At 36.5% G+C, this 24,167-nt stretch overlaps 2 protein-coding genes across 2 annotated transcripts in view; both read left to right on the forward strand.

Annotated features, from left to right (window-relative positions):
- LOC112403570 (E3 ubiquitin-protein ligase RING2) overlaps positions 1 to 8,412 on the forward strand; it is a 52,358-nt gene extending 43,946 nt beyond the window's left edge. Inside the window, exons 5-7 of the mRNA XM_024751119.1 lie at positions 5,615 to 5,887; positions 6,955 to 7,126; positions 7,467 to 8,412. Of these exons, the coding sequence (XP_024606887.1) occupies positions 5,615 to 5,887; positions 6,955 to 7,126; positions 7,467 to 7,568 (547 nt within the window). The 3' untranslated portion in view covers positions 7,569 to 8,412. The remainder of the gene's footprint in view (positions 1 to 5,614; positions 5,888 to 6,954; positions 7,127 to 7,466) is intronic.
- A 2,150-nt stretch (positions 8,413 to 10,562) lies between these two features.
- On the forward strand, positions 10,563 to 12,627 carry LOC112403430 (E3 ubiquitin-protein ligase RING2-like). Its single transcript, XM_024750872.1, has 3 exons — positions 10,563 to 10,864; positions 11,932 to 12,103; positions 12,444 to 12,627. Exons 1-3 carry the CDS (start codon positions 10,563 to 10,565, stop codon positions 12,543 to 12,545), a joined length of 576 nt encoding a protein of 191 aa, XP_024606640.1. The 3' UTR covers positions 12,546 to 12,627.
- The last annotated feature ends 11,540 nt before the right edge of the window (positions 12,628 to 24,167 follow it).

A 24,167-nucleotide genomic window follows, 5' to 3' on the forward strand; every position in this document is an offset into this window, starting at 1 on the left:
CAGCCACCATCTTTCATTTGAAAGTGTTGAAATAGCCTCCCAATTGGTCTTTCAATTTACCATGCTTACCTCCACATTGTCTGTGCTCAGCACAGCAGCCAGAGTGATAAATTGGAAGTCAGGTCATAGTTCTCCTTTGCTTTGAAGCCTCTAATAGCTTCTGTTCACAGTCAGGTTAAAAGACTTTAATGATAGCTTCCAAGACCCTATATAATCTGAGCACTTTCCTCACCCCTATTCTCTTTTCTGCTCTGACATCTCCTGATATGTTTAGGCCTCAGGGAGAGTCAGCATCTTCCAAAGCCACATCGCAATAAAGCCAGCCACCAATAAAGCCACATCCCAATCTAGTGGCTTTCACCTTGGCTGAATATCAGAATCACTTGGAAAGCTTTTAAATCCTAGGGCCTCAAAGGCATCACTCCAGACTAAGTAAATCAAAATCTTTGATTGGGGTACAGGCATTCATATTTTAAAAGTTCCAGAAGTGGTTCTGAAGAGTAAACTTTTAGTCTTTTACCAGGAGAAAGAATCCCCTTCATAAAATCCTTTATAGATAGACCTTTCATTTTGCTTGAACATTTCTAGTGGTGGGAGTATGTGATAGAAGCTTCTTTCATTTGTTAATAACTTTATTAAAGCTTCTTGGCTGTTTTTAAGACTTAGCAAGCTTGTTTCTGCCTCAGGGCCTTTATACTTCCTGTTCTCTCTTTCAGGAACCCTCTTCTTCTAGATAGTCCACATGGTACACACACTCATTCTTCAGGTGTCTGCTAAGTTCCCGTCTTCCACCACAGGACTCCATACTTTCTTACCCTCTCTGCCTCATTTTTCTTCATAGCACTTATCATTCTCTGAACATGTGTGTGTTATTTGCTGTACTAGAATAATATAAGCCCTAAGAGGGTAGAGACTGTGTATTACTGATCTTATAACACCAGTACATAGAACTACGTTTGGCTTAAAGTAAATAGTTTTGTATGAATATATATATTTTTAAAGTTCTTCCCTTATATTGAATTAAAATTAGTCTTTTGTGTGTAGCAGTCTTGATATATCTTTGTCAAAATACTTATGTTGGGTTCTATATTTATTTCAGATTCTGCTTCTATCTACTAATCCTCAAATTCATATAAATATACATTCTTACATGCTCCTCTAAAGGCTAAATATTTACCTTCCTAATTTCTTTTATTCCTCATATGACATTCAAGTTTGTTGGTGTATAATTCTTGAAATGCTACCTCTAGAATAGTATGTAGTGTTATGGATATGATTTGATAAATGCAGGATATGATAGGCTATTGATCTACCTCCATTATCTGAACATTATTTTATGAATGCTGCCTGAAATTACATTAATCTAGCTGTGTTCTTTGGAAAGAAATGTGAGGTAAAAATAAATACATTAGACAAGTAACCCTGTTGAGTATTTTGTTTGTTTCGTTATTTTGGTCTTTCCATATCACAGTAGAAAATTATGGTAAAAAACATAAAATTTACCATATTCAGCATTTTTAAATATACAGTGCAGTATTGTAAGTGCATTCACACAGTTGTACAATCACTTTCCAGAACTCTTTTCATCTTATAAAACAAACTCTGTACCCATTAAGCGACAGTTCCTCATTTCTTCCTCCTCTCCTCAGCTCTGGTAACCACCATTCTACTTTGTGTTTCTATGATTTTGATTACTTTAAATACCTCATATATGTGGAATCATACAGTATTTGTCTTTCTGTGATTGGCTTAATGTCTTCAAAGTTTATCCATGTTGTAGCACCTGCAGAATTTCCTTCCTTTTTAAGATTAATCCATTGTATGTGTTCACTTTTTTTTTTTTTATAAATTTATTTATTTTTGGCTGCGTTGGGTGTTTGTTGCTGCACACAGGCTTTCTCTAGTTGCGGTGAGCGGGGGCTACTCTTCATTGCAGTGTGCGTGCTTCTCATTGTGGTGGCTTCTCTTGTTGCGGTGGCTTCTATTGTTGCGGAGCAGGGGTTCTAGGCGTGCAGGCTTCAGTAGTTGTGGTGTGCAGGCTCAGTAGTTGTGGTTTGCGGGCTCTAGATCGCAGGCTCAGTAGTTGTGGCACATGGGCTTAGTTGCTCTGCAGCATGTGGGATCTTCTAGGACTAGGGATCGAACCTGTGTCCCCTGCATTGTCAGGCAGATTCTTAACCAGTGTGCCACCAGGGAAGTCCCAGTGTTCATATATTTTTGAATCATAGTTTTGTCAGTTAACATATTAGTCACCCCCTCTTAATTTTAAAATGCTGTATGGATTTCATAAACAGTATTTTATTTTTGAGGGGGAAAAAAAAGTTCTTGAGCATCTTTCCTAAGCAAGGATGCTCACTCGCACCACTTCTATTCAACATGGTATTGGAAGTCCTAGCCACAGTAGTCAAAACAAAAAAGAAAGGGAGGGAGGGTATCCAAATAGGAGGGGAAGAGGTAAAATTGTCATTATATGCAAATGACATAATACTCTATAGAAAACTGTAAAGACTCCACACAGAAACTATTAGAACTAATAAATGAATTCAGCAGAGTAGCAGGATACAAGATTAATATACAGAAATCTGTTACATTTCTTTACACTAACAACGAAGTATCAGGAAGAGAAAGTAACAAAACAGAACAATCCTGTTTAAAATTGCTTCAAAAAAAAAAAAACCCTAGGAATAAATTTAACCAAGGAAGTAAAAGACCTATATGCTGAGAACTATAAAATTGATCAAGGAAATAGAAGATGATTCAAAGAAATGGAAAGACATCCCATGTTCTTGAATTGGAAGAATTAATATTGTTAAAATGGGCATACTACTCAAAGCAGTCTACACATTTAATGCTATCCCTGTCAAATTACCCATGGCATTTTTCACAGAACTAGAATAAATAATCCTAAAATTTATATGAAACCACAAAAGACCTAGAATTGCCAGAGCAATCCTGAGGAAAAAGAACAAAGCTGGAGGCATAACCCTCCCAGACTTCCGACAAGACTACAAAGCTACAGTTATGAAAACAGCATGGTACTGGTGCAAAAACAGACATACAGATCAGTGGAACAGAATTAAGAGCCCAGAAATAAACCCACACAACCTGTGGTCAACTAATCTTTGACAAAGAAGGCAAGAATATACAATGGAGAAAAGAGTTTCTTTAGCAGGTGGTGTTGTGGAAAGCTGGACAGCCACATGTAAATCCATGAAGTTAGAACATCGCTTCATAACATACACAAAAATAACCTAAAAATGTCTTAAAGACTTAAATATAAGACATGACACGATAAAACTCCTAGAAGAGAGTATAGGCAAAACATTCTCTGATGTAAATTGCAGCAGTATTTTTTTAGATCAGTCTCCCAAGGCAAAATAAATAAATGCAAAAGTAAACAAATGAGACCTAATCAAACTTATAAGCTTTTGCACAGCAAAGGAAACCATAAACAAAACAAAAAGACAGCGTACAGACTGGGAGAAAATAGTTGCAAATGATGAGACTGACAAGGGCTTAATTTCAAAAATATATAAACACCTCATACAACTAAGTATCAAAAATCAAACAACCCAATCAAAAAATGGACAGAAGACCTAAATAGGCATTTCTCCAAAGAAGACATACATGTAGCCAGCAGGCACATGAAAAGATGCTCAACATCACTGATTATTAGAGAAATGCAAATAAAAACTACAAGGAGGTATCACCTTACTCTGATCTGAATGGCCATCATCAAAAGTCTACAAATAATAAATACTGGAGAAGGTGTGGAGAAAAGGGAGCCAGCCCTCCTACACTGTTGGTGGAAATGTAAATTGGTGTAGCACTGTGGAGAACAGTATGGAGGTTCCTTAAAAAACTAAAAATAGAGTTACTATATGATCCAGCAGTCCCACTCCGGGGCATATATCCAGAAAAGGTGAAAACTAATTTGAAAAGATACATGCATCCCAGTGTTAATTGTAGCACTGTTTACATTAGTCAAGACATGGAAGCAACCCAAGTGTCCATAACAGATGAATGGATAAAGAAGGTGTGGTACGTACACACACACACACACACACACACACACACACACACACACACTCTCTTGCTCGCTCTCTCTCTCTGAAATATTAGCCATAAAAAATGAAATACTGTCATTCATAGCAAAAGTGGAGATTATCATACTGAGTGAAGTAAGAGAAAGACAAATATATGATATCACTTATATGTGGAATCAAAAAAATAATACACATGAGCTTATTTACAAAACAGACTCATGGACATGGAAAACAAACTTATATTTACCAAAGGGGAAAAGGGGAGGGGGAGGGATAAAGTAGAGGAGTATGGGTTTAACAGATACGCATCACTATATATGAAATAGATAAACAAGGATTTACTGTATATAGCACAAGAAACTATATTCAATATCTTGTAATAACCTACAATGGAAAAGAATCTGAAAAAGAATTTTATATACATATGTATGTATGTATGTGTGTATATAACTTACTTTACACCCAGAACTAGCACAGAATTGTAAATCAACTATAGTTCAATTTAAAAAAAAAGTTCTTGAGCATCTTTCCCAAGCAGTGGGCTATTATTTCCTTGTTCTGGCAATAAAAATGTAGTAATGACGCTATTCTTAGAAGTGCATGTCGTTCTTTCATATTTCTTTTTCATCACATATTCCCTCCTTTTTTCTTGTATATACAGCTGGAGAGGCAATACATATGATAGAAAGAATGTGTATCGAGTTCTTCCTCTGGTTCTGGTGCTTACTAGCTTATAACCATGGACCATGGACCTCAGTTTCATTGGTTTTTCTCAATTATAAAATGATAATAACGTTAACTGCCTTAATAGTTGTTTTGATGGGTAAATAAGATGTATACACAAAGTACCTTGCCCAGTTACTGGTTTTTAGTATTTGAGCTTGTTAGAGAGCTGCTTCTGTGTTTATGCTCCATATTTAGATACCATCGCATCTTCTGCATTGGAATAATTTTGCATTGCATTAGCAGACTTTGGGTGAGGTCAGCAGCGGGCAGGTAGTGCTTACCATTACTCTTAAATCCTGTTTCCTTAAGAAATTCTAATTAAAAAGGCATAAATATCGTCCCTCAGAACTGTAAATTTTTCATAACTGAATTATGCCTTTCTTTAGATTTAAAATCTCATAATAAAGGAAATCATCAAAATGTAAATATTTGCCAATAATTCCTATAATCAATAAAGAAAAGTTTTAAGGGAATATAAACATTTGTTTAATTTATTCAGATGTTTGCCTGTGTATAAGTGATATTCCCTAGACCTTTCAGAGACATGTGGAAAATAAATGACATTATTCAACTTGGAGCAAATTCAGTTATCAAGATGTTTTTAGAATTTAGTTTTGGGGTTTTTTTTCTTTTTTTTTTTTGCTATGCTGTGTGGCTTGCGGGATCTCAGTTCCCCGACCAGGGATTGAACCCAGGCCATGGCAGTAAAAGCCTGGAATCCTAACCATTAGACCACCAGGGAACTTAGAATTTAGTAAATTCAGTAAACATACTTCAAAATTGATGCATTGAAAAGGCCTAAATGAAGATTTCATGTTTTTTGTTTTGTTTTCCTTAACTAGATTACAGCGAGGCAAGAAACAACAGATTGAAAATGGTAGTGGAGCAGAAGACAATGGAGACAGTTCTCACTGTAGTAATGCATCCACACATAGCAATCAGGAAGCAGGACCTAGTAACAAACGGACCAAAACATCTGATGATTCTGGGCTTGAGCTTGATAATAACAATGCAACAGTGGCAATTGATCCAGTAATGGATGGTGCTAGTGAAATTGAATTAGTATTCAGGCCTCATCCCACACTTATGGAAAAAGATGACAGTGCACAGACAAGGTAAGCTTGTGGGTTAGTTTCAGATTATCTGAATTTAGAATGTTAGAATGTTAAGGAGTTAAAAGGCAATTTTAGATAAGAATTAAGGGTGACATTTATCATCCCATTGATTGCCAGGGTTTGGTTGGATATTTTGGCTGCCTGAATTGTTGCTTTTGTCTTTCCTCATGTGCTTCCCACCCACAGTTGCGTATCTGAAAGGAATGACCCTTCTAGGTAGAGGAGGAGAAAGGATCATTTAAATTTCTTAACAATGATGCTAGGGTGCCAGAAGGCTCTAAAATTCATGCTGGCCAGGATGGCTGCTTTACCACTATATAACTCTAGAGAGCCTGTCCTTGAGTGCATATAAACATCAAATATTTGTTGAGTGAGTGAGTAAATGGTATACGATGCTTTAAAAAACAATTAGCACTTCAGTGCTTTGTCTTAAAAACCTAAAATTTATTAATTCTTAGACAAGAAGAAATTTGCTCATATTCTTAGTATTCTTCTTGCTGCTGTAGACTCAAAACTTCTGATCATTGGGATTGAGGGGTATGTTCTTTTTTTTCCTCTCGGTACAGTGTTATTTCTATTTGATTTTTGTCATTCTGTGTCATATTTTATGGATGGTAAGGTAGGTAGAGCTTTCATGGCCTGGTAGATAGTGAGCTTGTACTTTTACCGTTTCTGTACCTTTTCAATAAGAAATTTTTAGATAATAGAGGAATAAATTTCTGGTATTTTGTCAATAATTGAGACATTTTACATTTTATATACCTTTTTAGAAATGTATTAGTTTTGTTTTGTTTTGTTTTTGCGGTACTCTTACTGTTATGGCCTCTCCTGTTGCGGAGCACAGGCTCCGGACGCACAGGCTCAGCGGCCATGGCTCACGGGCCTAGCCACTCTGTGGCATGTGGGATCTTCCCAGACAGGGGCACGAACCTGTGTCCCCTGCATCAGCAGGTGGACTCTCAACCACTGCGCCACCAGGGAAGCCCTTAGAAATGTATTAGTTTTATAATTTATGTATGTTTTATCACTAATCTAGAAAGTAAGGTTTTAATGATTTATTTTTCCAGGTACATAAAGACTTCAGGTAATGCCACTGTTGATCACTTATCCAAGTATCTGGCTGTGAGGTTAGCTTTAGAAGAACTTCGAAACAAAGGAGAATCAAACCAGATGAACCTTGATACAGCCAGTGAGAAGCAGTATACCATTTACATAGCAACAGCCAGTGGCCAGTTCACTGTAAGTATTTAAAATAATAGGCTGTTGAAATTGGGAGTACATTGATCATCTGAGAGTGGCAGGTTGTGGGGTGGGGCCTAATAAAATGGTACAGACTCTGGAAGGAGGAGAAATTGCAACAGGTAGTTAACTTGATATATCCTTTGTTCTTTTATGAATAGTGTAAGTGACAAGTTTATCTTAGGATTTTTTTTTAAGATGGACTTTTTTAAAATTGGGGTATAGTTGTTTTACATTGTTGTGCTAAGATGGACTTCTCTGTTCCATCTCACAATTTTGTGCTTTGAGCAGTTTTCATAATTCTTTTTTTTGTTTGTTTTTGTTTTTGTTTTTGTTTTAGGTGTTAAATGGCTCTTTTTCTTTGGAATTGGTCAGTGAGAAATACTGGAAGGTGAACAAACCCATGGAACTTTATTATGCACCCACAAAGGAGCACAAATGAGCTTTTACTAAAACCAATTCTGAGAATGAACTTTTTTATAGCCTATTTCTTTAATATTAAAGATGTACCGTCATTACTTTTATGGACAGAACATTGGATATGTTGTTCAATTTTCTTTCTGAGCCAGATTCGTTTACACTATTAGAATCTTTTCCCCTTAATTTAAGATATCCTTTTTTGGAAGGGACTGCAGTTATTCAGTACTTTTTCTTTCCTTTTAAAACTATATCTAGGGTTGTATGTTTTCACAAAGTGTGGTTCCATTTGGAGCATCTTAGAGCTTTTGACCCAGGAATTTTTCATAGTTCTGTATTCTTAAGTGAAGATTCAGTTGGCCATCCTTTCCCCTCCCCTCAGAAGTTTTTTAGGCCTACAGAATGTTAAATAATATGTATTTTGACTTTTTTTCCTGGAGTCTTGTATATTTATAGTTTTCTATATAAGCTGTAGTATCTTCATGAAGACCAAGGCTCAAATTTACTGTGCGTAAAAAACAATTCTCATAGGATTATTATTTTCATGGTGTTTTCTTCCATAATATCTCATTTTTTAAAAAAAAGTTCTTTATGAACTTAGTGTCCATTGTCATGCAATGTTATTTTCTTCCATTTTTTTCTCTCTAATTTTGGAATTTCTGATCCTGGGAAAGAGAACCAAACAAGATCTCAAGTTCTGTGAGAACTTGGTTCATTCACAGATTTCATTGAAGAAAGAAAAATTAAATTGGTCTTATGTAGTCTTCAGGTGTATATTTAAAGAAGTCTTTTTTGCATTAGTTCTACTGTCACCTCAGTTCCTTTATTATGTGTTATGTTTTTTCCTATTAAAATACCAGAGACATGGAGATATTTTGCACTTTAGCCTTGATGAAAAGTACAAGATATGTTCAAAGCTTCCCTGATTCTTTTCTTATTGGTAGCCACATAAGTTTCAAAAATAACATGGTACATAGAAGTAACAATGGGGAAAAATTTGCTTCTGTTTGAAAAGTGTGTTTAGCATTCTGGGTTGCCATATCAGTTTATAAATTTTGGTGCTCTGCTAATTATACTCTTTCTAGAGAAGCAAGTTAATGGAGCTTGAGCCCTGCCTTGATGTGTAGTGAAAGATAATTCTGTAGAAGAATGTCAGCCAGCATGGTAAAGTTGTTCTACTCTTCTTAATTTAGTTTTATATTGAAGGACAGTGTTTGGTGTTTAGAGCCAAAAGGCTTTATGATTACAGGTCAGAAATAAGATTGACTTGCGTTTTATTTTTCGTCCCTGTCCTGATTCCAGGTATGTTTCCAAGTTTATATTATCACAGTATTTACAAAAACATGTTTGCATTGAGAATTAACCATAAAAGGTTTTTGCCAAATTAGCCATAAAAAATGAAATACTGTCATTCATAGCAAAAGTGGAGATTATCATACTGAGTGAAGTAAGAGAAAGACAAATATATGATATCACTTATATGTGGAATCAAAAAAATAATACACATGAGCTTATTTACAAAACAGACTCATGGACATGGAAAACAAACTTATATTTACCAAAGGGGAAAATACTGTCATTCATAGCAAAAGTGGAGATTATCATACTGAGTGAAGTAAGAGAAAGACAAATATATGATATCACTTATATGTGGAATCAAAAAAATAATACACATGAGCTTATTTACAAAACAGACTCATGGACATGGAAAACAAACTTATATTTACCAAAGGGGAAAAGGGGAGGGGGAGGGATAAAGTAGAGGAGTATGGGTTTAACAGATACGCATCACTATATATGAAATAGATAAACAAGGATTTACTGTATATAGCACAAGAAACTATATTCAATATCTTGTAATAACCTACAATGGAAAAGAATCTGAAAAAGAATTTTATATACATATGTATGTATGTATGTGTGTATATAACTTACTTTACACCCAGAACTAGCACAGAATTGTAAATCAACTATAGTTCAATTTAAAAAAAAAGTTCTTGAGCATCTTTCCCAAGCAGTGGGCTATTATTTCCTTGTTCTGGCAATAAAAATGTAGTAATGACGCTATTCTTAGAAGTGCATGTCGTTCTTTCATATTTCTTTTTCATCACATATTCCCTCCTTTTTTCTTGTATATACAGCTGGAGAGGCAATACATATGATAGAAAGAATGTGTATCGAGTTCTTCCTCTGGTTCTGGTGCTTACTAGCTTATAACCATGGACCATGGACCTCAGTTTCATTGGTTTTTCTCAATTATAAAATGATAATAACGTTAACTGCCTTAATAGTTGTTTTGATGGGTAAATAAGATGTATACACAAAGTACCTTGCCCAGTTACTGGTTTTTAGTATTTGAGCTTGTTAGAGAGCTGCTTCTGTGTTTATGCTCCATATTTAGATACCATCGCATCTTCTGCATTGGAATAATTTTGCATTGCATTAGCAGACTTTGGGTGAGGTCAGCAGCGGGCAGGTAGTGCTTACCATTACTCTTAAATCCTGTTTCCTTAAGAAATTCTAATTAAAAAGGCATAAATATCGTCCCTCAGAACTGTAAATTTTTCATAACTGAATTATGCCTTTCTTTAGATTTAAAATCTCATAATAAAGGAAATCATCAAAATGTAAATATTTGCCAATAATTCCTATAATCAATAAAGAAAAGTTTTAAGGGAATATAAACATTTGTTTAATTTATTCAGATGTTTGCCTGTGTATAAGTGATATTCCCTAGACCTTTCAGAGACATGTGGAAAATAAATGACATTATTCAACTTGGAGCAAATTCAGTTATCAAGATGTTTTTAGAATTTAGTTTTGGGGTTTTTTTTCTTTTTTTTTTTTGCTATGCTGTGTGGCTTGCGGGATCTCAGTTCCCCGACCAGGGATTGAACCCAGGCCATGGCAGTAAAAGCCTGGAATCCTAACCATTAGACCACCAGGGAACTTAGAATTTAGTAAATTCAGTAAACATACTTCAAAATTGATGCATTGAAAAGGCCTAAATGAAGATTTCATGTTTTTTGTTTTGTTTTCCTTAACTAGATTACAGCGAGGCAAGAAACAACAGATTGAAAATGGTAGTGGAGCAGAAGACAATGGAGACAGTTCTCACTGTAGTAATGCATCCACACATAGCAATCAGGAAGCAGGACCTAGTAACAAACGGACCAAAACATCTGATGATTCTGGGCTTGAGCTTGATAATAACAATGCAACAGTGGCAATTGATCCAGTAATGGATGGTGCTAGTGAAATTGAATTAGTATTCAGGCCTCATCCCACACTTATGGAAAAAGATGACAGTGCACAGACAAGGTAAGCTTGTGGGTTAGTTTCAGATTATCTGAATTTAGAATGTTAGAATGTTAAGGAGTTAAAAGGCAATTTTAGATAAGAATTAAGGGTGACATTTATCATCCCATTGATTGCCAGGGTTTGGTTGGATATTTTGGCTGCCTGAATTGTTGCTTTTGTCTTTCCTCATGTGCTTCCCACCCACAGTTGCGTATCTGAAAGGAATGACCCTTCTAGGTAGAGGAGGAGAAAGGATCATTTAAATTTCTTAACAATGATGCTAGGGTGCCAGAAGGCTCTAAAATTCATGCTGGCCAGGATGGCTGCTTTACCACTATATAACTCTAGAGAGCCTGTCCTTGAGTGCATATAAACATCAGATATTTGTTGAGTGAGTGAGTAAATGGTATACGATGCTTTAAAAAACAATTAGCACTTCAGTGCTTTGTCTTAAAAACCTAAAATTTATTAATTCTTAGACAAGAAGAAATTTGCTCATATTCTTAGTATTCTTCTTGCTGCTGTAGACTCAAAACTTCTGATCATTGGGATTGAGGGGTATGTTCTTTTTTTTCCTCTCGGTACAGTGTTATTTCTATTTGATTTTTGTCATTCTGTGTCATATTTTATGGATGGTAAGGTAGGTAGAGCTTTCATGGCCTGGTAGATAGTGAGCTTGTACTTTTACCGTTTCTGTACCTTTTCAATAAGAAATTTTTAGATAATAGAGGAATAAATTTCTGGTATTTTGTCAATAATTGAGACATTTTACATTTTATATACCTTTTTAGAAATGTATTAGTTTTGTTTTGTTTTGTTTTTGCGGTACTCTTACTGTTATGGCCTCTCCTGTTGCGGAGCACAGGCTCCGGACGCACAGGCTCAGCGGCCATGGCTCACGGGCCTAGCCACTCTGTGGCATGTGGGATCTTCCCAGACAGGGGCACGAACCCGTGTCCCCTGCATCAGCAGGTGGACTCTCAACCACTGCGCCACCAGGGAAGCCCTTAGAAATGTATTAGTTTTATAATTTATGTATGTTTTATCACTAATCTAGAAAGTAAGGTTTTAATGATTTATTTTTCCAGGTACATAAAGACTTCAGGTAATGCCACTGTTGATCACTTATCCAAGTATCTGGCTGTGAGGTTAGCTTTAGAAGAACTTCGAAACAAAGGAGAATCAAACCAGATGAACCTTGATACAGCCAGTGAGAAGCAGTATACCATTTACATAGCAACAGCCAGTGGCCAGTTCACTGTAAGTATTTAAAATAATAGGCTGTTGAAATTGGGAGTACATTGATCATCTGAGAGTGGCAGGTTGTGGGGTGGGGCCTAATAAAATGGTACAGACTCTGGAAGGAGGAGAAATTGCAACAGGTAGTTAACTTGATATATCTTTTGTTCTTTTATGAATAGTGTAAGTGACAAGTTTATCTTAGGATTTTTTTTTAAGATGGACTTTTTTAAAATTGGGGTATAGTTGTTTTACATTGTTGTGCTAAGATGGACTTCTCTGTTCCATCTCACAATTTTGTGCTTTGAGCAGTTTTCATAATTCTTTTTTTTGTTTGTTTTTGTTTTTGTTTTTGTTTTAGGTGTTAAATGGCTCTTTTTCTTTGGAATTGGTCAGTGAGAAATACTGGAAGGTGAACAAACCCATGGAACTTTATTATGCACCCACAAAGGAGCACAAATGAGCTTTTACTAAAACCAATTCTGAGAATGAACTTTTTTATAGCCTATTTCTTTAATATTAAAGATGTACCGTCATTACTTTTATGGACAGAACATTGGATATGTTGTTCAATTTTCTTTCTGAGCCAGATTCGTTTACACTATTAGAATCTTTTCCCCTTAATTTAAGATATCCTTTTTTGGAAGGGACTGCAGTTATTCAGTACTTTTTCTTTCCTTTTAAAACTATATCTAGGGTTGTATGTTTTCACAAAGTGTGGTTCCATTTGGAGCATCTTAGAGCTTTTGACCCAGGAATTTTTCATAGTTCTGTATTCTTAAGTGAAGATTCAGTTGGCCATCCTTTCCCCTCCCCTCAGAAGTTTTTTAGGCCTACAGAATGTTAAATAATATGTATTTTGACTTTTTTTCCTGGAGTCTTGTATATTTATAGTTTTCTATATAAGCTGTAGTATCTTCATGAAGACCAAGGCTCAAATTTACTGTGCGTAAAAAACAATTCTCATAGGATTATTATTTTCATGGTGTTTTCTTCCATAATATCTCATTTTTTAAAAAAAAGTTCTTTATGAACTTAGTGTCCATTGTCATGCAATGTTATTTTCTTCCATTTTTTTCTCTCTAATTTTGGAATTTCTGATCCTGGGAAAGAGAACCAAACAAGATCTCAAGTTCTGTGAGAACTTGGTTCATTCACAGATTTCATTGAAGAAAGAAAAATTAAATTGGTCTTATGTAGTCTTCAGGTGTATATTTAAAGAAGTCTTTTTTGCATTAGTTCTACTGTCACCTCAGTTCCTTTATTATGTGTTATGTTTTTTCCTATTAAAATACCAGAGACATGGAGATATTTTGCACTTTAGCCTTGATGAAAAGTACAAGATATGTTCAAAGCTTCCCTGATTCTTTTCTTATTGGTAGCCACATAAGTTTCAAAAATAACATGGTACATAGAAGTAACAATGGGGAAAAATTTGCTTCTGTTTGAAAAGTGTGTTTAGCATTTTGGGTTGCCATATCAGTTTATAAATTTTGGTGCTCTGCTAATTATACTCTTTCTAGAGAAGCAAGTTAATGGAGCTTGAGCCCTGCCTTGATGTGTAGTGAAAGATAATTCTGTAGAAGAATGTCAGCCAGCATGGTAAAGTTGTTCTACTCTTCTTAATTTAGTTTTATATTGAAGGACAGTGTTTGGTGTTTAGAGCCAAAAGGCTTTATGATTACAGGTCAGAAATAAGATTGACTTGCGTTTTATTTTTCGTCCCTGTCCTGATTCCAGGTATGTTTCCAAGTTTATATTATCACAGTATTTACAAAAACATGTTTGCATTGAGAATTAACCATAAAAGGTTTTTGCCAGGGGAGAGTCATCCTCTAATACCATTGTAACTAAAGCCTGTCTAGTCATTGTAAATATTTACCTGTCATTTTTGACAGATTGGGGCCAGCTTGATGTTTTAAATCTTCACCCAATACGAAAATTAAAAGGCTTGTTAAATTTTTTACCATTTTATCGAAAATATTTAAAATCTGTTTTTACCTTGGGAATCTGTGCCATGAAATTTGAAAACCACCAAAAATCAAGGGAAATTTTGTATTCAGTTCCTTTTCTGGTATAATGTTAAATTGTATAGATTATTAATGCATGTCCACTGAATATAACCCTGGTTTTGTGATATAACTGCTTAGATTTTATTGGTGACATTAGGTTAATGGTTGCATTAAATAACTAAATTCCCATTGTGATTATTAATTGAAATTTGTCTTTAGGCAAAAAGTTATTTGTGAATATGAGCTTTGTGCTTAGAGAATGTATGTGTTTTTATCTGTCAGTATGGGAGGATGTAAATTCTTTGCATCATTAGTGAATTTATTGGATGTGTAATCCTTTGAAAAATATAATTATAGGTATTTGATAAGAGCATTGAATGTGTAGTGTCGTGTGTGTGTATGTATGTGTATGTGTGTGTGTTTTGGAGGGTGGGTACTATTTACTATTAACTACCAGCCATTTCATAAAGTATTTATTATTTAAGTAACTTCTATAACCACCATCTCACCTGAGGAACAAAAGTCTCACTAAATAGGACCTTTGGGTAATACATTATCATTTAAAAATTTATTATGGTAAAATATATATATAACCTAATTTATCATTTTAACCATACAATTAATTCAGTGACATTAAGATACATTCACAATGTTGTATAACCATCACCACTATCTATTTACAGAACTATTATCCCAGTCAGAAACTCTGTACCTGTTAAATGATAATTCCACATTACCACTCCTACCCCCAGCTCCTGGTAAACTCTGTTCTACTTTCTCTCTTTGACTTTGACTATTTTAGGCACCTTATATATGTGGAATCATACAGTATTTGTCCTTTGTGTCTTATTTCTCATAGCATAATGTTTTTAAGATTCATCCATGTTGTAGCATATATCAGAATTTTATTCCTTATTATGGCTGAATAATATTCCACTGTATGAATATACATTTTTTTTATCCATTCATCTGTTGATGGGCCCTTAGATTGCTGGACACTTTTTGCTGTTGTGAATAATGCTGCTATGACCATTTTTGTACAAGTATCTGTGTGAGTCCCTGCTTTAAATTCTTTTGGGTATATACCTGGGAGTGAAGTTGTTGAATCACATGGTAATTCTATATTTAATTTTTTGAGGAACTGCAAACTTTTCTATAGTGGCTGCACCATTTTGCAATTCCTCCAGCAATGTAGAAGGATTCCACTTTCTCCACACCCTAACTAACAGTTGTTATTTTTGTTTTTAATAGCTGTTGTGATGGATGTAAAGTGTTATTTCATTGTGGTTTTGGTTGCATTTCCCTAATGGCTTGTGATGCTAAGCATCTTTTCATGTACTTATTAGCCATTTGTATATATCTTCTGTGGAGAAATGTCTGTTTAAGTCTTTTGCCCATTTTTAATTGGGTTGTTTTTCTGTGTGTGTTGTAGGAGTTCTTGATATATTCTGGATATTAATCTGTCATCAGATACATGATTTACAGGTATTTTCTCCCATTCTGTGGGTTGCATTTTCACTCTTTCAGTAGTGTCCTTTGATGTACCAAAGTTTTTAATTTTGATGAAGTCTAGTTTTTCTTTCTGTTGCCTGTTCTTTTGGTGTCATATCCAAGAAGGCATTGCCAAATCCAGTATCACGAAGATTTTCCTCCAAGAGTTTAGATATTTGATCCATTTTGAGTTTTGTATGTGGCGAAAGGTAAGGATTCACCTTTGTTTGCATTTGGATATCCAGTTTCCCTAGCAGCATGTGTTGAAAAGACTGCCCTTTCTCCATTGAATGGTCCTGGCAGCCTTAATTAATTAATTTTCAATTGATGAAAATTAATTGACCTTATATGTCATGGTTTATTTCTGAGGTCATATTCCATTGGTCTGTATGACTGTTCTTTTGCCAGTACCAGTCAGTTTTGATTATTGTAGCTTTGTAATTAGTTTTACGTTATCATTTTAAATCTTAAGGCTGGGGAAGACAATATTTCACTTGTACGTTTAAGAAAATTGAGGCTTAGGATTCTGACTTGGACAACTAAACCAGAAATAATTAAAATGCCAGATGAGAAGAGGTGTCTCTTTTTGAATTCCCATCACATTTCTAGTTAGAAATATTTGGTTTTCTAAGTTTTAGAAACATGATTATTAGAAAGGAATAGTAATTAGTGTTCCATTGTTGTAATTATAAAAATGGCTTCTTTGAGAACTTAATGGAGTAAGGACCTCTGAAAATCTGATGTTCCATAAAAGCAATGAGAACACTAAAAGTTGTCAAAATCAACTTTGTCAGAACTCTAAAAATTAACTAAAGGCTGCCAATAGTCTAAAAAGCACTTATTAAACAGAAACCGTAACAATATATGTTGTAACTTTTGTGTGTGTGTGTGTGTGTGTGTGTGTGTGTGTGTGTATGTATGTGTTATACTGCTTAAGAACCCTGCTTTAGAGTCTGGATTTAAATTCCATGCATCACTAGCCTTGGGCAGGTGATGCCAAGGTCATCATTTGACCTTGGGTAATTCTTTTTTCGTTTCTCCAGCACCCAGCTGCAATGGGCAAGTTGGTTTGTAACATTTTATATTGCCCTATCTTTCCCTAGTTCCAGGGTAGCCTTGAAAACAAGTAGCCTTGCAACTATGGTAGCTGTTAAAACCAGCAGCCTAGTTGACACTGGAGGGAACTTGAAGCTAACCAGAAAGCCCACCCCAGAGAACTGTCACTATTTGACCTGTCTGGTACCTCACTGAAAAGCTCTATTCTCAGAGCTTGTCTTTATTTAACCTGACTCGACTCACTGTGTGCAAATAGCTCTGTCTTCAGCCTGTTTGTGGAAAGCAGCTGCAGTTGTTTACCATAGAAGCTGCCTGAGGCAGTGATAACAATTGGGGCTAAAAAGACACTGACCAAAAAAGAAAAGGAAAAGCTGAGGAATGACATATCTGTAGAGGACTTTGAAAAACTCGAGCATATTCCTGGGAATCTAGAAGGCCACATGCGCAAGGCTGTATGCATGCCCAAGAGAAAAATGAAGAAGGCACCATTCTCACCAGTGACAGAACTTGAGGCTCTGCAAGTAGGAAGTGAAGGCTAGGGCAGAGTTGTAAACTGCGTGTTGGAGTGTTGAAGGCCTATCCCAACACATGCACAGAGCACTTCTTCAATGCTAGGAGAGTTATTGTTTGAAGGCATTTAAGGAGATTTCTGTCCAATCATTAGCTGACTTCTAAGCTAACAAAACAGAATATAGTGGTCACACTCAGCAAAGAATGCAGACTTTACAGAATTAGTCCAAGAAGTTCACTAACAAATAGCAAACACAACAAACCCTGGGGAGGGAAGGGATTCTATTGTTCAGAGTTGCCACATCATATTAAATGTCTAGTCTCAACAAAAATTTACAAGACATGCAAAGAGACAAAGTGTCTGGGAGGAAGCCCAGATGTTTGACTTACTAAGCAAAAACTTTGTTAGCTTTTAAAAGCATGTTCAAAGAACTAAAAGAAACTATATCTTAAAAGCTAAATTTGAGGATAATCTTTCACTAAATAGAGAATAAAAGTAAAGAGAAATTATGATAAAAGAACCAAATAGAAATCCTGTTTTGGAAAAATACAACAAGTGAAATAAATTCAGTAGAGGGCATCAAAAGCAGATTTGAACTGGTAGAAGTATTCAGCAAACTTGAACAGAGGTATCAGTTGAGAGTGTCCTCTCAGAAAAAAAGGAAAGGAATAGAAACTAACACAACATTGTAAATCAACTATACCCCAATATAAAATAAAAATTAAATTTAAAAAAAGGAATAAAGGGGAAAAAAAGCTGCAGAGATCTGTGGGACACTGTCAAGTGTATTAGCATAATTGGGGTCCTAGAAGGAGAGGAGAGAAAGGGGCACAAAGTGTATTTGAAGAAATAATTGTCCAAAACTTTAGAATTTTATGAAAAAGAATCCACACATCTCAGAAGCTTAACTAATGCTAAGTAAGACAGACTTTCAGAAGCAGCAAGAGAAAAGTGATCGCATACAAGGTATCTTTAGTAAGATTAACAACTCACTTCTCATGGGAAATCATGGTGGCTGGGAGAGTAGTGAATGACATAAAAAGCACTGAAAGAAAAAGACAGTCCACCTAGAATTCTGTATGCCACAAAATTATTCCTCAAAATGAAAGAAATTAAGATGTTCACACATAAAAACAGAACAAATTTGTCACTCGCAGACCTGCCTGCCTTACAAGAAATACTAAAGAATCCTTTAGGCAGAATTGAAAGGTCATTAGATAGTAAGTTGAATCCACACAAATAAGTAGCACTGGTAAAGTTAACTACATAATTAAACATAAAGGACGGTGTATTTGTATTAGCTTGGGCTGCTATAACAAAATACCATAGACTGGATGGCTTAAACAGCATACATTTGTTTCTCATAGCTTTGGAGGCTGGGAAGTCCAAGATCAAGGTATGGGTAGCTTCAGTTCCTGGTGAGGGCCCTCCTCCTGGCTTGTAGACAGCTGCTTTATCACTGTTTCCCTGCATGGTAGAGAGAGCTCTGGTTTCTTTCTCTTCTTATAAGGACACTAGTCCCATAATGGGGGCCCCACTCTCATGACCTCATCTGAACCTAAGTACCTCCCGTAGGCTCAACCTCCAGCTACCATTACATAATGGGTTCGGGGAAGAGACATTCAGTCTGCAGTAGTACTTCTTATTTGTAAGTCTTCTGATTTAAAAGAAAATCACATACAGTAATAAATATGAGACTTTTGAATGGGTTATAATGTGTATAGATGTAATTTGTATGGCAATAGCATAAAACATCACGGAGGGAAGAGCTATATTGGAGCAAAGGTTTTATAGACTATGGAAATTAAATTGGTGTTAATCTGCAGTCAGATTATTTTAAATTAAGATGTTATCATCCCTAGCACCACCACTAAAACAATAACTCCAAAATCAGTAAAAGGAATTAAAATGGTATATAAGAAATTAACATTTAACACAAAAGAAGGCTGTAATAGAGGAATAGAGAAATAAGACATAACAGAGAAGACGAAAAGCAAACTGGCAGATACAAATCCTGTTACTGTGAATTACATTGGATGTGAATGGACAAAACAGTCCAATAAAAGGCAGTTGGCAGAATGGATTAAAAACATGCAACTATATTGCTGTCCACAAGAGACATGTTTAGTTTCAAAGAAACAGATTGGTTGAAAGTAAAAGGGTGGAAAACCTCAACAGTAACCAAAAGAACCTAAATAGCTATACTAATCTTAGACAAAAGAGACCTTGGGCTTCCCTGGTGGCGCAGTGGTTAAGAATCTGCCTGCCAATGCAGGGGACATGGGTTCGAGCCCTGGTCTGGGAAGATCCTACATGCCATGGAGCAAGAAAGCCTGTGCACCACAGCTACTGAGCCTGTGCTTTGGAGCCCACAAGACACAACTCCTGAGCCCGTGTGCCACAACTACTGAAGCCCGCACACCTAGAGCCCATGCTCTGCAGCAAGAGAAGCCACCCAATGAGAAGCCCACGCACCACAACAAAGAGCAGCCCCCGCTCCCCAACTAGAGAAAGCGCAGCAACGAAGACCCAACACAGCCAAAAATAAAGAAATTTATTTAAAAAAAGAGACCTTAAGACAAAAATTGTTAGTAGAGACATAATCATTTATAATGATAAAAGAGCCAGTCTTCAGGAAAATGTAACAATTGTAAATATGTGTCCACCAAACAAAAGGACCCTAAAATACATTCCCAGATGAGGCAGAAAGCAGCATAATTGAAGGGAGAAATAGACAATTCAACAATAATAGTTGAAGTCAACACGCTGTTTTCATAGTAGACAGTTTAACTTGGTAGAAGATCAACAAGGAAATAGACTTGAACAGGACAGTAAACCAACTAGACCTAACATAGCAAGAGAAAACTTTACCCAACAATAGTAGAATACGTATTCTCAAGTGGACATAGAATGTTCTCCAGGGTCAGTGATAGGCTAGATCATAAAACAAGTCTCAGTAAATTAAAAGAAAAAATTACTCATTTTATGGACTTTGGCTACAATGAAATGAAATTAGAATTCAATAGCAGAAGGAAATTTCGTTAATTCGTAAATATGTGGAAATTAACCAATACTTAAAAAAAGGTCGGAGGAAATATCAAAAAGCAAATTGGAAAATATTTTGAAGTGAATGAAAATGAAGACACAACATAGTAGAACTTATAGGAGGGAAAATTACAGGTGTAGATATTAACAAAGGAAATCTCAAACTAATAACCTAACCTTCCACCTTAAGACTGTAAAGAGCAAACTAACCACAAAACAAGCATAAGGGTGGGGGGGAACATTGAAGCAGAAATAACTGAAATAGGTCATAGGAAAACAAAAAAATAAAAGATAGTTCTTTGAAAACAACAAAATTGACAAACCTGTTGAGAAGACTCAAGATTACTAAAATCAGCAATGAAGGATATCAACTACTGACGTTACAGAAAGAAAAATGATTATAAGGGAATAATATGAACAGTTGTATGCCAACAAATTAGGTAACCTAGATCAAATGGACAAATTCCTATAAAGACACAAACTCTGAAACTGGCTCAAGAACAAATCAAAAACCTGAATAGATTTATAATAGATTGAATTAATTACAAAAAAACAAACAAAAAAATAACAACTTCCCACAGAGAAAAATGGCCAGACCCAAATGACTACACTGGTGAATTCTACCAAATGTTTACAGAACTAAAACCAGTCCTTTGTAAATTCTCGCAAAATATAGAGTATACTTTTTAACTCATTCTGTGAGGCTAGTATTTACTCTGGTACCAAAACCAAAGGCATTACAAGAAAGGAAAACTACAGATCAGTGTTTCTTATGAATACAGACATAAATCTCAAACAACAACAACAAAAAGCCCTACTAGCATGCTAAATCCAACAACATATAAAATGATTAATATAGGACATCTGATTCTAGGAAGATGGAGTAGTATTTTCCCAGAATAGGCAGACAGAAAATCGATTAGTCATTGCTAAGGGCTGGAGAAGGGTTGAAAAGTATGGCTATGGGGTTTCTTCTTGGGGGAATGAAAATTAGTAATTCTAAAGTTGGTGATGCTTGTACAACTCTGAATATTTAACCCCCCCGAAACAATTCCTTAAATAATATTTTAAAAGGGTGCATCTTATGGTAAGTGTCTTATATCTCAATAATGTTGTTATTTATTTATTTATTTTTGTGGTACGCGGGCCTCTCACCATTGTGGCCTCTCCCGTTGCGGAGCAACAGGCTCCGGACGCGCAGGCTCAGCGGCCATGGCTCACGGGCCCAGCCGCTCCGCAGCATGTGGGATCTTCCCGGACCGGGGCACGAACCCGTGTCCCCTGCATCGGCAGGCAGACTCTCAACCACTGTGCCACCAGGGAAGCCCAGGTTGTTATTTTTTTAAATGACTCCCTTTATAGAAGACAAATGGGTCTTCAGTTACAGATACAACTTTCAGTGCCATTCAGCATACTCTTAGTCTAACTCTACTTGCCTTTTGGGCCCAGTTAAAATTAGAGATGTATCTTAGATGGTGTCTAAGGTTGCTTCCAGCTTAAACATTTAATGATGTATTCTCATGCTTACAAACAGCATGTTTTCTTATCACAGATGATTTATTTGGTATAAAACTGTGACCTTTTTGAATATGGCTATATATTTTATTACTGTTACAGAAATTCTCCTGTAGCTGCTATGCGTTTGAAAGTTTACAAATAGAAACCACAAGCTTCCTTTTGTAATTTTATTTAATTAGGAATTGATTTAATAAATGAGTTGTGTAGCTAATCTGTGATTATTTTAGCAGAATGTAATTGAAGAGCTCTCTTCAGTGTTCTTAAGTTATACCAAATTTCTTTCAAATGAGCTCCTCAAAATCTTAAGTGATATTCTTTCATTGTGTATAGCCCTTAATACCAGTCTCCACTTCAGGTGGCTGTTTTAGTTTGCTAGGTCTGCCATAACGAACAGACAGATGGCTTAAACAACAGAAATTTATTTTCTCACAGTTCTGGAGGTTAGAATTCCAAGATCAAGGTGTTGGCAGAATTGTTTCTTCTGAGGCCTTTCTCCTTGGTTTGTAGATGACATCTTCTCCTTTTGTCGTCACATGGTATTTCCTCTGTGCATGTGTGTCCTAATTTCTTATAAAGACACCAGTCATACCAGATTAGGGCCCATCCCCAGTGACCTCACTGAATCTAAATTATACCCCTTAAAAGACGCTATCTCCGGGCTTCCCTGGTGGCGCAGTGGTTGAGAGTCCGCCTGCTGATGCAGGGGACACGGGTTCGTGCCCCGGTCCGGGAGGATCCCACATGCCGCGGAGTGGCTGGGCCCGTGAGCCATGGCTGCTGAGCCTGCGCATCCGGAGCCTGTGCTCCGCAACGGGAGAGGCCACAACAGTGAGGGGCCCACGTACTGCAAAAAAAAAAAAAGATGCTATCTCCAAATATAGTCATTCTGAAGTACTCAGGGTGTTAGGACTTCAATATGAATTGGGGAGGGTCGATTGAATCTAAATTATACCCCTTAAAAGACGCTATCTCCGGACTTCCCTGGTGGCGCAGTGGTTGAGAGTCCGCCTGCTGATGCAGGGGACACGGGTTCGTGCCCCGGTCCGGGAGGATCCCACATGCCGCGGAGTGGCTGGGCCCGTGAGCCATGGCTGCTGAGCCTGCGCATCCGGAGCCTGTGCTCCGCAACGGGAGAGGCCACAACAGTGAGGGGCCCACGTACTGCAAAAAAAAAAAAAGATGCTATCTCCAAATATAGTCATTCTGAAGTACTCAGGGTGTTAGGACTTCAATATGAATTGGGGAGGGTCGGGGGGCACAGTTCAGCCCATAACACTGGCTAATGCTTGTTATTGGCCTAGATACAATTTAGCAGGCAATTCCTAAGGTAAAGATGAAAGCATACTACTAAATTATGCTAAATTAATCTTTTAGCAAAACATAAGATGGCCGGAGTCTTAGACTAAATTTTGTTCATTTGGTGACCAGTAATAAAAATATATTGAAAGTACTGCTCAGTTGGCAAGTAAAAGTTATTTTCTAAAAGTGTACTTTTTCTGTTTAGTCAATGGATTAAATTTTAAACTGCCTGGTTTAAACCAAACTCCATTAAGATGGTACCAAAGGAATACATTTTTAAAAAATGAATAAACTCAGCAGGTCAAAGATAAGGATTCTGGAGACAGATGTTAGCTGTCAGCACATTGGGAATATGAATGTTTTCACATGGATGGTGAATGGTCAGCGGTAACTGATAGAGCAGCATGAAGAAAGATCAGGAATGTCCACAGAAACCTTAAAAATTGGAGCCCTTGGACTGCTGGAAAAGATAAGGGTACAAAATTAGCATGAAAATTGGATTGGTTGAATGTGTGTATAAGGAGTATTTGGATCCACAGAAACCATCCTCACCACTAGAAGACTGCCTTTCCATTGTCCCATCAGGAGAAGGGTGATTGGTTCTCTATAAAATATGAGCCAGAGCTGTGTGAGACTTGGGACACTAGGCATAGCAGAGGGGGCCCCATCCTGAATGTTGAGATGACCCTGTTGCCTTCCCATACAAAGTCCCCAGAATGCTGGCATTCTGATGACCACTAGGTAGAAGACTGGAGGATTCCTCTTGGAGAAACCCACAATGACATTTGAGGGTAACCCAAACAAAAAAGTTGCACTTTCTCAGTCGCCTTGCAGTATGGTGCACCAGTAAATAGACTTGAATAGACCTTTGCCCACTGAAATACAAGAAGCTAGCCCAAGTCACCATGCATTTGAGGAAAGCCTCTGACATGAAAGACAGATACTGAAACTATAACAGATCAAAACTGATGAAAGATGAAAAGATGAAAAAATGAAAAAGATAATGCAGGAAGCAGAAAAAAACCCAACTTTAAAATCTCAGAAACTCGGGGCTTCCCTGGTGGCGCAGTGTTTAAGAATCCACCTGCCAATGCAGGGGACACGGTTTCGAGCCCTGGTCCAGGAAGATCCCACATGCCGCGGAGCAACTAGG

Source organism: Neophocaena asiaeorientalis, unplaced genomic scaffold (assembly GCF_003031525.2).
Source record: "Neophocaena asiaeorientalis asiaeorientalis breed wild unplaced genomic scaffold, Neophocaena_asiaeorientalis_V1.1 scaffold67, whole genome shotgun sequence".
Lineage (NCBI taxonomy): Eukaryota > Metazoa > Chordata > Mammalia > Artiodactyla > Phocoenidae > Neophocaena > Neophocaena asiaeorientalis.